We start from the raw sequence: 13,494 nt of genomic DNA on the forward strand, positions 1-13,494 counted from the left end.
CTCGTACTTGTCATGATAACAGAAAGATTGACTGAATGGACAACCCTCTCTACAAATGACCAAATGACCAAATGACCAAAGCTATTTTTGAGCATTTTTGAGCACCTTCAAAATGACAAGCAGATCATTGCGTAAATCTTATGGGGCGCTATTGATAAAAGTCTCGGAGTCCACGTGTTTTGAGCTAGACGCTGGCTCTGGTGGACCCGGCATTTGACACTGACAGGCGGCGAGTGCCTTATGAACAGCTTCAATCAAGCAAATTTCGGGAGCCTAGTCTTTCTTTTCGACTTCCATACATTTCGCGACCAAGGTCAAAGTAACATGCATCAAGCTCTTTGATAAGCTGTCAGGTACGCCCGGTAGATTTTGTTTTGAGTCCCTGAAATACATTCATTCAACCAGTGAAGTCGTCATGATGATCTTGCAGTCAACTTTGTAACCAGCAAGTCCAGTCGGAACCCAAAAATTCTATTCATGATGACAGCTGAATTATCGTTTTGATTTCCACCGGACTTCTTGACACTCTTCCACTCCACAAAGCAAGCTGCCACAAAAGCCGCGATCATTAGTGCTAGACTCACCCGATAAGTATCCCTTAAACCGTTCATGTAAGCTTGAATCATACCATTCAGCTGATCTAGTTGGCCGAGCGTAGTAAGCACATGCCTCATCTCTGTGGCTCCGGCGGTAATAATTACACTCGGATCAACACTGGGTGCGTAGGTGCGAATTCCTGTTATCAGTCCGTTCTGGAATACCGACTGACCCACGGCAATAAGCCGCCTGTGTGATTGCCGTGCCAATGTGTTAAAAGCACTTGGCTAATAGTAATTTCGCGCTTGGAATGTCTTTCCACTAACAGATCGATCCATGTGGGGATACCTTGTCCAGTGTCTATGAGAATTCTTCTGTAACCTGTACCGACTATATACTATGTGTTGGTGCCTTGAAGCTGCATCTAAAATCATGTCAGGAACAAGCTTCTTAATAAACTAAAACACAGTCTATTTTTATCACACGTGACCGGGATTTCCACCGAGCAGACGGAGCACCACCCGAGGCGAGACTTGTTCTACATCAGGTAGTTCTGGCAGCGAGCGCACCTTGCGTTCAGGTAGTCTTCAAATGCATAGAGGTTGACAAGTTTGTTGATAGAGCGGTCGACGGGTTCACGCTTTAACTAAGTACCTGTTTTGAAGTTAGAAAAATTAGGTTGATCGGGACACGAAATCACACTGCGTTGTATTGAGCAGGAAGGTGTATTAATACTTCTCCCTGGCCATGAAGCTTCGGGCGAATCGGGGCCCTCGATCACGAACATACTGAGATACCTTGTCAACATGAATACAAAGGAAACTGTACTCTTACCGGAACAGCCGGAACTAGTACAATACAACAGAACGGTCAGTTAGATCAGTAATATTAAGTACCCAACTAAGTATTCTAAGCTTGGCTTGATCGGGATTATATAAATAGTAGGGATGCTACAGTGTATTGTCATTGAAAACTCGTGGCCGTCAGGAAAAATGGAACGACCGAACTACGCGCTAACGGGAGACCCACACAATACCAATTACTACTTCGCCAGCCTTTTAAAGTTTTGACAGGAAAGCGTCCAGTTCTAACTTGACGCTTTTAAATGATATAAAAGTTCTGCCCCAATCAAAACCAAAAAGGGATCCACTATAGCAATAATTAAGATGGTATAAGAGGATCAAACCCAACATCTTGATAATGCTGTATCTTATGAAAAAGCATTTGTGCAAGATTTTGCTTTGTTTCTTCCTTCTTAGACACAGGAGACAGAAGAGATGTAGAGACACTAGGTGGGGCCACAGACGGGCTATATAATAGATGCTCTTCGCCCTCTTCTAGAGGCAGACCTCACGAATCCATAATAAAATCGCGTACGAATATGCGCAACTAAGCGCGTTCTAGTTTATGTAGAATAACGGTGCCTGAGAATTAGAAGCTGTTCCCAATTTGTAACAAGTGGTGAAGGTTGATTGGCCAATGGAAACATTCTATTCAAAATTATCTCTGAAAAGACAGGCGATGTCTGCTAAGGGGATACAACATGCATACAATACTCAGCGTGGGCAGAAAAAGAACACGGCGGCTGTAGTGGTAGAGTTCTACCCGTAGTGACCTACCGAGGGTGACCTCGCCTGATCGGCGGCAGTTAGCGTGGTCAGGTGGGAAGCCAATAAATTGTCTGCCTGCCTCCAGCCCCGAAGAACGTTCATTCCACTGTTATTATGCTCGCAACCCAGTTTGAAAATCTTGACCATAGGAGACTCTTTCTTATATCGGGACTCACCTTGGAGTCGGGAAGGAAAAAAAAAAAAGATGTCTGATGGCCTCGGACGTCCTATTCCAATTAATGCTTCCTCAGGAGTTCTCAAAAGTTACGCCTGTACAGTCTGTCGAAGAAGGAAGGTCAAATGTGACAGGGGCCAGCCATGCTCTACCTGTGTCAAAGACCATGCACAGTGCCAATATCGAGATCCGCTTCCATCTCGTCGGCGGAGAAAGGCGCAGCAAAGGACTATTCTTAGAACCTTGAGGTGTAATGAAGACACTCCCAAGGCTAAAGTATCTGACGAGGATAACGAGCTATCAGCTAGTGATGACATCAGAACAAGACAGCATACGCTACAGAATGATTTTACGAATCCTCGATCCAATACTAGGATTGAAATTGGGCCTGGGAGATTAATTTCAAGAGGCGAGAAATCTATATATCTAGACAAGTTAGTTGCTCTTATCTATATGGTGATTGTCATTAAGGACTAACAATCGGCAATAGTAACTTATGGAAGAGGGTTAGCAATGAGGTTTGTGGCAATAATACTCTCACTAATCTACTTGTTTGTATACTTGCGGACTAATTCCAATTTATAGGTTCAAGATATGGAATCTATCCTTCCTGAGAGTTCAGGCGGCATATCTCACCAGATACCGAGAGCGCGAATTGAAGGCGAGCTTGAGCTGGACGAAGGAGCTCTTCTTTTCGGCGCTGCTTCCAAGCCCAACCTGTCTGGAGAGCATCCGAATCCAGTTCATATATTTAAGCTATGGCAGGTTTTCCTTGAGAATGTAAACCCTCTAACAAAGTTAATCCATATACCTACACTACAACAACGCATTCTAAATGCGATTGGTGATCTTAATTCTGTGCCAAGTGAACTTGAAGCTCTTATATTTGCGATCTACTGCGCAGCACTTAGATCTCTGAGTGATGAAGAAGTTCTGCAAGGGTTTGGAAAGTCCAGAGCAATCCTGTTGGCTCAGTATCAGCAGGCTGCCCAATCTTCTTTAGTACAGGTTGGATTGTTAAAGACATCCAATATGGTTGTCTTACAGGCACTTCTTATATTCATAGTGAGTTTTCACTTCCTCTCTCACGGTCTCATTTCTTATTCCTGTGCAGCTATCTGTTCGTGCGGTATATAACCCACACGCACTCTGGTCTCTAAGTGGCATTGCAGTACGTATCGCTCAACGAATTGGTCTTCACCGTGATGGATCTCGGCTTGGTCTGCCCATCTTTGAAACTGAAATGCGTCGTCGACTTTGGTGGCAAATCACAGTTGTGGATGCTGCAATTGGCCGTTTGTCTGGCTCAACCTCGTCATTATACCCTCTCGCGGATACCCGCATTCCGTTAAATGTCAATGACAGTGATCTGGATGTGGAAATGAAAGAGACTCCTCCCGAGTCATCTGGTGCCACAGAGATGATTTTTTGTCTCATGCGTTATGAACTCGGTCAGTGGCTTGAGCGTCAGTCCAGATTAAAGCCAGTTGCGTTTAATGGATACTGGGAAACTATAAGTCGAGGCTCTATTCCACTCGAACAGAAAGTCCGTATGATTAAAGAGCTTGAGGACATTATCGAGAGAAAATTTATTGCCCACTGCGACCCATCTATCCCGCTGCATCTCATGACCATGATTGTAGCATGGTCAGTACCACCAATACTACGCCTGGCCGCCCATCACCCCCGAATTTATCATGAGAAATGTGAACTCCCAACACAAGCCGAGAAAGATTTTCTCTTTAAGACCTGCCTCAGCGTAACTGAGTATGGTAACATTCTGCTGACGACTAATAAAACGCGGAAATATCTGTGGCATGTAGACAATCAGTTCCCTTGGGACTCATTGATATACATACTGGATGAGCTTCGGTACCGAGCCATAGGAGATGAAACTGCGAAGGCCTGGCACTTGATTGACGTCACTTGTAGCCGCCAGTATCATCAGCAAGGACCTAGAGCAAGGAGCCCATTGCACCTTGCCCTGGCGAATTTAGCTGTCAAGGCATGGGCAGCCCATGTATTAGAGTGTGAGCGTCGGCATATGTCTACTATCCCACAGCCGAGCATCATTCCTACTTTTCTAGCATTGACCCAACAGATAAATCTTTACTCACTTTCTGCTTCTACCCAAGTGACTGCCTCATCTCAGGACCAAGACCAGCGAAGTGCTGCTGCTGAGGACACTGTGACCATACATGCAGGTCGTACTGGCGATGTTCCCCGGCTAAGGGAGGGTGTCTTGCAGAGCGCGAACCTAATCGACCATAATGCTCATGTCGCCTCTTTTGCAGGACTATATCCTGCGGAGAACTCCCCCATTGACTGGGTTCAATGGGATGCTTTGTTCCAGGAGTATCAGCAGCAGTCAAACAGCCTTGATTATTTTTAAAACCATTCATCTAAGAACTACACGTTTTAAAGGGTTCCATCGTTGGGGTAGCGACAAAGACTTAGATCGATCAATATTCGTTTCTTCTTGCGCTATGTTTATTTTATTACTATCAATTACGTACTCATGTATATTTTATAGCCCAAGATTCTTTCCTTTTCAACCTTTTTTTTTTTTGGGCCCGGGGGTTTTGTTATTTTTGAGCCCCTGCAATTTATGAGGAGAATGCAACCCAGCGACTTCAACCCAATTTTTGGAGGGTGTTCTAAATATCACGCAATGCGCTTGTGGCCAGGAGCATTTCAGTATTCTTCAAGATTCGGTGCCTTTCGTAGCGGCCCATCACCCTACTTCTGTGGTGGTCGCTTGACACTCGTCCATTTAGTAAAGATAGCGCCAATGATAGTAGCACAGGACAAAGCCAACCCGACAATAAACGTGTTTCGTACTGCCTTATTATAGGCTATCAACACGGCCGGCAGGTCTTGGCCGCGGACAATTTGACGAAGAGTAGTTGCTCCCGCTCCCCAGATAATGTGGGCGAAGTTCCCATTCTCATAATCTGGTGTTGTCCCTTTGAAATTTGAGATAAGACCATAGGTGAATACCGCCTGGGCTACTGCCAGGAAGATAGCACCACCCAACGACTGAGACAACATTATTAGCGCGGAACCAGTCGGAACATCCTTTCTCTCTAGTTCCGTTTGAGCGGCGACACTAATTAGCTCGCTGCATCCCTAGACCCAGACCGAATCCATAGATTACTTGGTACCCGATCCATTTTGCATGCCCAGTAGACACGGTCAAGGTGGTCAGCATTCCTGCACCGATGGACATCAGGACGGAGCTGGCATACATGAACGGCACAGCGTAACCCATACGTGAAACCCCTATTCCCGCCAAGATACCGGCAATCACGAGTGAGAGGACGACGGGGAGATTCATAACTCCAGACTTAACAACATTGACACCTTTGATGCCTGGAACCAGATGGGAAGGTAGTATATGATAACCATCATCGACCCTCCGCGAATTTTGACGATTCGCGGAGGAACAGAGGCGGTCTCCTGTTCCCACACCTGCACAGCTATGAATGCGGTCGTGAGGACGCCGAATAGGGAGAAGAGTGCGATGATGCGGCCACTGCTCCAGGAGTACTTTGTTCCCCCTAACTGGAGGGCAAGAATCAGACACACCATAGCAGGCAGGAATAAAAATATCCCGAGGGGGTCAAACTGATTGACTCGCTCTCGGAAAGTCGTAGCTGTCGAAGGGTGCGGCGGAGGAGATGCCTTGAGAAGGAATATTATAATAATAACTGTCACGGCACCGATGGGCAAATTAATATAGAAACACCACCTCCATGTCACTCGATCCGTAAAGGCTCCTCCCATCAAGGGTGCAATCACATTGGACACACCGAAGATGCTCCCCATGAATCCCGTTATCATCGGCCTCTGTTGTAGAGGCACTATATCAACGATGAGGACGATCGAACCGGTGAATATACCACAGGGCCCCAATCCTGCGATTGCCCGGCCGATAATAAAAGCAGTCGAAGTTGGTGCTGCCCCACACACCACAGAACCATTCTCGAACACGGCGATGGCTGAAAGGAACACCCACTTCGGCGAATAGAAGGTGAAGAAGCGGCCATAGATAAGCTGGAAGGCGCAGGCTGTCAAAAGATAGCTGCTTCCATACCATCCAATGTCGTTCAAGGCGTGGAAGTCGTCGGTGATGCGTGGAATGGCTGTGGCGGTAATGCTTCGATCCCAGAGGCGATGGAGCGTGAGGCTCGATTGCCTTTACACAGGGTAGAGATGAGGATGTGCTTACCAGAGCGACCAGGAATATTGCTAGATTCAGTGCAATCATGATTGCTGTCAAGGGAATTAGCCCGGGATACTCATGGTCGTCCTCAGTCTCGGGTTTCTCATTGGGATGTGCGACTGGCTCTTCAGCAGCGACCTCATGTTTGGAGATAGAGTCGTCCGGGACATTTTCTGACACGGCCTGTACTGCTGAGGAAGACTGCTCGTCCCTGCCTGAATTCGCTGGCAACATTGGGTCTTCTAGTAGGTTTGGATGGAAGAGAGAGAGTTAAACATTAGGTATACCTCTCAGATAACCTATACTCTATGCAATGTAGGTATGTCAAGAAGAGAGTGATAAGGAACAAGAGACTTTAAGCCGCACCGTTCGGCAATGCTTGAGGTAAATGAAGGGTTGCCATCGAGTATATATATAATATCTATGCAACACCCCTTGTTGAAGAAATTGTTGTGTTGCCTCATAACAACCACTGGCACAACCACTTTCGGTCCCATATTGTTTTACGTCTCGGAAGACAGTAACCAACCGGATTTGCACTCTCGGGCCCGAAAGCGTCTTACTAGACCCTTGTTCGATCCCGGCGCGCATGTACTTCAACCTGTCAAACTAGAAATAAAATAAGGGGCGAAAAAAAAAAAAAAATAATTTGACACTCGAAAGATGTTCTACATTTTTGGCTGTTTGCTTATTCATTGACTAGGATTTAGCCCAATCTTGACTCCGTGGGCTCATTAAAGGGCTGGAGCCCGTTTGACCTCTCGACCCTATTAAACTCACTGACCCCCCTATTGTCCCTATTGTCCCTACAGGCCCTCGATGGCCAGCATCACGTGTCTTTCTCCTCATTTGTTTGCCTGGCCTTTTCCTCCTTCAAAGATTCCTTTTTTTACACGGCCTATCCTATAGCTTCTACGGGGTTCAGCTGCTTACGATTAAGATGCGTATCCCGACTTTCATGCCACGTTATTATAGTGTAGAGGAATTATATATAAATTATAATATATTTCTAAAATTTCGGATCTATAGTGCCTTTTGACGTCTCGGACCAAGTTTTGTACAGAAAATTCCAATCACAAATGCGATGTAGAATGTGCAGAATATTCAACTACAGGCATCCAAGATCTAGATTTTTTTTTCTTCTGCATCTTAACATGTTAATCCCTTTCCAAAAATGGCTCCAGTGAGAAAAAAAAAAAAAAAAAAAATATTGCCGAGGTTATGAAGCTAGGAAAGAAAGATGTGCGGAGGCTGTGGGCCTGCCGCAATAGAGCAGGCTTCTACGTCAGATCTAGAAAGTGTTCAGGATGTACTGTTCATTCTTCGATTCAATTCGACTCAGATATTCTTTTCGGACTGATAACGGTTCCACGGTCATTTTACTGGCCTGTCGCTAAGCGTATTGACTAGTGTCAACCACAGAGATATATGAAGAGGCCCGTTCTAACTTCTCGGGCCTATGGTCCCTGTTGTCCCTATGGGCCCTACTGGCCCTTTTGGCCCCATCGGCCCTCGAAGACCCACCTCACGTGATTTATTCCTCTTCGTTTACCTGCTTTCCTTCCTTTCTTTCTTCAATGATTCCTTTTTGTATGTAGCCTGTTCAATAGATCCTACGGGTTCAGTGCTTGACATATGGGCGGTTTTGAGAATAGTAAAGAACAAGTAGCAATTTTATTGGTGCGCTCAAGGAGTCAGGGGCGATGTGGGTATGGTTTGGCCGCAACAGCTACTACTGCGGTCTGAGGCCTAAACGCGTAGACCGTAGTGCCAGAGAGGGTCTACATAAATATGGCTTAATAGCAAGAGCTTCTGCTTGCGGGAATACGTATTAGTATTCTTTTAAAGTTATTAAAGAAAAGCGTATTTCCCAATGTATTTTCCCTGGAGGGAGCCAATATAGTGTAATTGGATATTTCTTCCCACTACTAGAACAAGCAGGCTTTCAAATGTGTATTGGGTGGAATATAAACTTTACTTAGTTCTGTTTGTGCTATAAAGCTGTTTGTGTGAAAAATAAAAGTATAATGTGCATCCTCTAGATGTGGCTCTCTCAGCGGCGGCTGTCTGAGACCAGTCACCCGAAATCATCCAACCAGTCCACAGCATTTAGGTTGACGAGGAGAATTCCCAAGATGACGAGCTATCGACCAACATCAAGCACTTCTTCTCCCGTGCGGCAGAAGTTATCCGGGAGTCCATAGGTGCAGAGGGTGTTTTATTTTCTGGATGCGAGGGGCGATCAGTTTGGCAGCATGGTCGAAAATACTTGCCGCAAAGTTACCGGTCACGGTAATAGCGACTCGATGGAGAACGGTGATGAATGCACTGATTCTAGATCTCCATTCCGATGTCAACTATCCCAGTCAGAGGACGACAGCGGGTATCTAAAGGCCCGGTACCTGTATCTGCCTTGGCTTTTCCTCCTCAGAAGTGCCCAGCATCAATCACGACCTTGGTCAAGGTTTCGGATTACAGCATATGTTCCTTCTGTGCTGCTCCGCTGATACCCTCGTGACAAAATATTCACCTATAATGCCGATCGATCTGCCTTAGATGATAGCGATGGCCCGTCGCAAGCCTTGTCCAGATCCGATATACCCTTTGCCAGCGGCGATAGGAGTGGTCCGAGACAAGGCGCATCGCCAGGAAACGGCAAACATCCACAGTCCACCAGGACGCCAACAATCTGATCAAGATATTTCCGGAGACCCGAAACATATTGTTGTTGCCTCTGTGGGACATGGACAAGAAGCGATACTTCGCCGGAACTCTAGCCTGGACCGATAATCCAGAACTTATTTTCACAGCGGAAAACGAGCTTCTGTTTATCTCCGCATTTGCCAATAGAATAATAACGGAAATTAGACGCATTGATGTCGAGATGGCACAGAGGGCCAAAACCAATCTCGTCAACAGCATCACTCTGGGCACGGTTGATATTCTCAGCGACACTGCAATGAACGACCCCCAGCAAGGTGTGGTCCATACCATCGAATCTTGCGGTGGCGCTCTCCTAGATACGATCAATAACTTGCTCGATCTCACCTTCATCGATAAATACCAGAAAAAAAGAGGTAGGTGTCACAGCGCAATGCGGGGTCACTTGCTGGTGAGTGGGAAGGAAGGGCGTTCCAGCGAGAAGCGAGCGTATTCACATGTGAAGCTTGACTAAGTTCTCGAGGAAGTGACGGAGTGCGTCTTCAGTTTCTACCGCCATCCGCAAGCGCCTCCTCGGGCCTTGGACTCCTCAAGAGCAGAGGGAGCATCGGTTTCATCTCAATCATGTCACTATTATCTTCGATACTGAGTCCGACGTCGAATGGACCTTCTATGCACATGTCGGCGCTTGGAGACGCATCTTGATAACGTCTTCGGCAACGCCCTTAAGTATACCCGGTCGGGCTTTATTTATCTCGGCATGAAGTTATCCCGTAGTCCTAAGAGGTAGTAAGTCGCCAGCTCCGAGTCGGAGGTTCATCCCGACGAATTCGAGGTAACCCTCACGGTCAAGTATAGTGGCAAGGGGATCAGTCCTCGGTTTCTGCACAAGGACCTGTTCAAGCCGTTTGCCCAGGAGGAGCCATTCTCGCCGGGGAGTGGACTGGGCCTGGGCATTGTCCGTGAGGCGGTGGGGTGTCTCGGTGGCACGATCGAGCTCATCTCGACTTAGGGCGTAGGCACCAAACTGATCATCCGAACGTCGCTCGCTCGTTATCCTGACTCCTTGCCAGACGAAGAGTCGTCTGGCTCACCATTTAATTTGCTGTAGAAATATGCCAATGGCAAGTCTACCGGCCTGTTGTGCTTTGGGTCGTCGCTGCACTCATGGAGAAGATGCAACGCTATACAGTTCTTTAGCAAGGCTTTGCTAAGGCTGGTTCGGTCTCAATGACTCTTCGGTATCTCCGCTGGAACTCATCACCCTCCCTTCGATTTTATATAGCAGTTCAGACTGCGGCGAGGGCCGCATAGGCCGCAACCTGCTCAGCCTGGGCCACCATGCAGCTGACTACGGCGACTCGACACCGGTCATCGTCATCTGTCAGTCCCCAGAGGAGGCGCACAGCATGTTTGTGGCGGCCAACAGCCACAATCAAACGACCATCTTCGAGTTCATTAGCCCACGCGCTGGATCTATGCATCAACCGCCAGCAGGACCAGCAGGCTTGTCTGTGCACCGGAGATGGACCAACACGCTGGGTCGAAATGCCACAATCATCCCAGCTCCCGCTGGATGCTGCGGCAATCGATGTCCCAGAGGAAATGTCAAGGTTTGCAAGCACCCAACCACAGACACCATGGGGGACCCGAACTGTTCACCCGTCAGCTCGTCTTCGCTTCCAAGACGGGTACAGAAAAGCCTTCGGACCGCAAATCTGTCTTATTAGTAGATGATAATGGCATTAAACTTCAACTTCTCGCTACTATACTCAGAGGGATGGCTTTGATTACATGACCGCTACAAATGTCCTAGAGGCAGCCCAGACGTACAAGGCGCATCCCTGCCGGTTTCGAGTTGTAATAATTGGTATATCCTCTACCACTTTTTCTGTCTCGTTTCGAACACTGATGTGGCAGATATATCCATGCCCGAGATAGACGGCTTCGACGTCTCCCAGCATATCCACCGCATTGAAAAGGATAGTTGGTCACAGATGAGCGAGTCTGCGCGAGAGGACTCCCGGAGGACGATCTTCGCAGCCCTGACTGGCCTGGACAGCGTTGAAGCGCAAAAAGAAGCCTTTGGATCCGGCATCGATACTTTTTGATTAAGCCAGTGAAGCGTCCGAATTTCAGGCCATTCTACAGCGTGTAAATGAAGAGTGTTGGATGAAGTTGGATATGCGCATTTGTGTTAGGTATGAGAAGTGACGGAATATGAGCGGGGGTGGGGGGATATACGATATAGTATTTGGATTTAATTTATACCTACCAACCATTAATTTCTACGGTAGTGTCTAAATCTTGAACCTTTGCGGAATCATATAATGAATTAATAGTTTGTAGGCTCTCAACGATGGTCCTTAGAGACATGGTTACAAGTTATTGAAAGTTGGCAGTGCGGTGAAATATAGTCAAGGCGCCGCCTGTTAAGACAGATGGGGCGATGACGATGCATATACGAGAGGGGTTGAGACTCAAGCCCTGGAAATTAATAGCGGGGTAAATGTAACATTGGAATCTGATCGGCATCTGGATAAGTTTTCCATATAGTTATCACAAAAACCAATTTTCTTGATCCACGGTTTTTTGGTCTGCTATCTTGCCCTAATGACGAGTTTGACTCGCCGGGGGGTATGATTTCCGGTGACCAGATCTACAGATCAATAAATATTAGCTGGAAAGCTCATTTTCAACACATCAATCTCTTTCTATGGTCCATGATGCTACTGTTGTATTCCCAAGCTTCTCCGACGGTGATCATCCTTAATAGCCTGCGTGTATAAGAGGGCTTTCAGCCCTTACCCGCTACGTCCGAAATGACTGCGAAGTTTCCCTTTTCTCTAAGTTTCCTTCCTCCATTCGCCTGTAGAGATGTACTTGAAGATTATCTTCCTGTTTGTTGTTTCAGCTCTTGCTGCTCAAGACAATTGCCCATCAGGTCCATATATTATCACCGTCCGGGAGACCAACGCACCCCCTAATGGAGGTCTAGTAAGGGAACTAGCAAATGAAACACATGATGCGCTTCCAGGCTCCGACATATATGATGTTAAGTACCCAGCAACAGCAGTCAATCCTATTTATTTTACATCAGAGCCTGAAGGTGTGAAGAGCACCGTACAGGCAATCCAGAACTTTACGTCTCAGTGTCCTGAGGCAGATATAATTCTCTTAGGCTATTCCCAGGTTTGTGCTGGCTTTTTCTAGAGCAGGGTCACACGGTTCACTGACAAAGAATACCTAGGGCGCTCAAGTCGTAGCAGATGTGCTTTGCGGCACGAGCGAAGCATTATTTCCGAAGACGGATCCCCTACCTTCGGAGTTAGGTCAACGAGGTCAGTCTCGGAGCCTGGAAAATGAGATAGGAGCGCCTAATGTATTCCGTAGTGAAGGCAGCGGTTCTGATGGGTGATGCGAGCCATGTCCCTAATACTCCATACGGAGTGGGAAACAGTACAAAGAAGGGAGTATGATAAATCTACCCGATGAACTGTTTGTATTTACTAATATTTACTCAGTGGTTTCCTCGTCAAACTAACACTAGGTGCGAACCATACACAGACATTCTCCGCTCGTACTGCGATGCGAATGATACATACTGCGATAGTGGAAATAGCATGGATGTTCACTCAGGCTATGTACAAGAGTACGGAAAAGATGCAGTACATTTTATAGTTTCGAAACTCCAACGATAAACTTCACACAATGGTTATGGGTTAAGCCTTTTCTAGTCTTAGCTCCAGCATTAAATCCAATTCTGTGTGGTATACTTCAATCAACTTGCAAATTCGATATTACTTGCTGAAATATATGTTAAATAGTAAAAATCAGTGTTCAATGTTTGCTAAATACATACAGCCATTAGAAACATCATTATATACCTCTACATTCTAGTAAACATAAGTAGAATTCAAATTGTGAGCAGGGTGCGATTAATCATTTACCGAAGCCTCCAAGCTATTTATATGGTAGAAATTGGATACAATTCAATTCATCCGAACCCTTCTAGGGGATCTGTACCTAAATATTTTGTTTTTGATATTCACCACTATTTAATCAAGATTAAGATAGAAGGGAGACAGAACACTGTGCTACATATGTCTTAACTACGGCACGGCAAGTAAGTCTTACCGAAGGCGTTTAAACTTAACACAGTGTTTTCATCCTCGATACTGTGATAAACCTAGAGCATCTAGTCTCATGATATCTACAGACAAAAATCTTGAAGTTTGTCTTTGTCTCTTATCCCCCTGTCTCCGGTGCCAGTTCCTCTTCTTTCT

At 46.3% G+C, this 13,494-nt stretch overlaps 4 protein-coding genes across 4 annotated transcripts; 3 read left to right on the forward strand and 1 right to left on the reverse strand.

Moving 5' to 3' along the window:
- Positions 1-2,916: 2,916 nt before the first annotated feature.
- Positions 2,917-4,714, forward strand: ATNIH1004_007242 (fungal specific transcription factor domain-containing protein; the record flags this gene model as incomplete). Its single annotated transcript, XM_033571867.1, has 2 exons — positions 2,917-3,387; positions 3,437-4,714. The coding sequence occupies 2 exons, from the start codon at positions 2,917-2,919 to the stop codon at positions 4,712-4,714; spliced, it is 1,749 nt and encodes a 582-aa protein (XP_033425182.1).
- Positions 4,715-5,061: 347 nt separating this feature from the next.
- ATNIH1004_007243 (uncharacterized protein) lies at positions 5,062-6,781 on the reverse strand (the record flags this gene model as incomplete). The annotated part of the gene is made up of 4 exons (XM_033571868.1): positions 5,062-5,361; positions 5,480-5,668; positions 5,728-6,378; positions 6,419-6,781. 4 exons carry the CDS (start codon positions 6,779-6,781, stop codon positions 5,062-5,064), a joined length of 1,503 nt encoding a protein of 500 aa, XP_033425183.1.
- Positions 6,782-9,290: 2,509 nt separating this feature from the next.
- On the forward strand, positions 9,291-10,220 carry ATNIH1004_007244 (sensor histidine kinase; the record flags this gene model as incomplete). Its single annotated transcript, XM_033571869.1, has 3 exons — positions 9,291-9,624; positions 9,859-9,997; positions 10,067-10,220. 3 exons carry the CDS (start codon positions 9,291-9,293, stop codon positions 10,218-10,220), a joined length of 627 nt encoding a protein of 208 aa, XP_033425184.1.
- A 329-nt stretch (positions 10,221-10,549) lies between these two features.
- On the forward strand, positions 10,550-11,319 carry ATNIH1004_007245 (uncharacterized protein; the record flags this gene model as incomplete). The annotated part of the gene is made up of 3 exons (XM_033571870.1): positions 10,550-10,899; positions 10,987-11,078; positions 11,129-11,319. 3 exons carry the CDS (start codon positions 10,550-10,552, stop codon positions 11,317-11,319), a joined length of 633 nt encoding a protein of 210 aa, XP_033425185.1.
- Between the last annotated feature and the right edge of the window lie 2,175 nt (positions 11,320-13,494).

Source organism: Aspergillus tanneri (genome assembly GCF_003426965.1).
Source record: "Aspergillus tanneri strain NIH1004 chromosome Unknown AapTan_7_pilon_pilon_pilon, whole genome shotgun sequence".
NCBI classification, from domain to species: Eukaryota; Fungi; Ascomycota; class Eurotiomycetes; order Eurotiales; family Aspergillaceae; genus Aspergillus; species Aspergillus tanneri.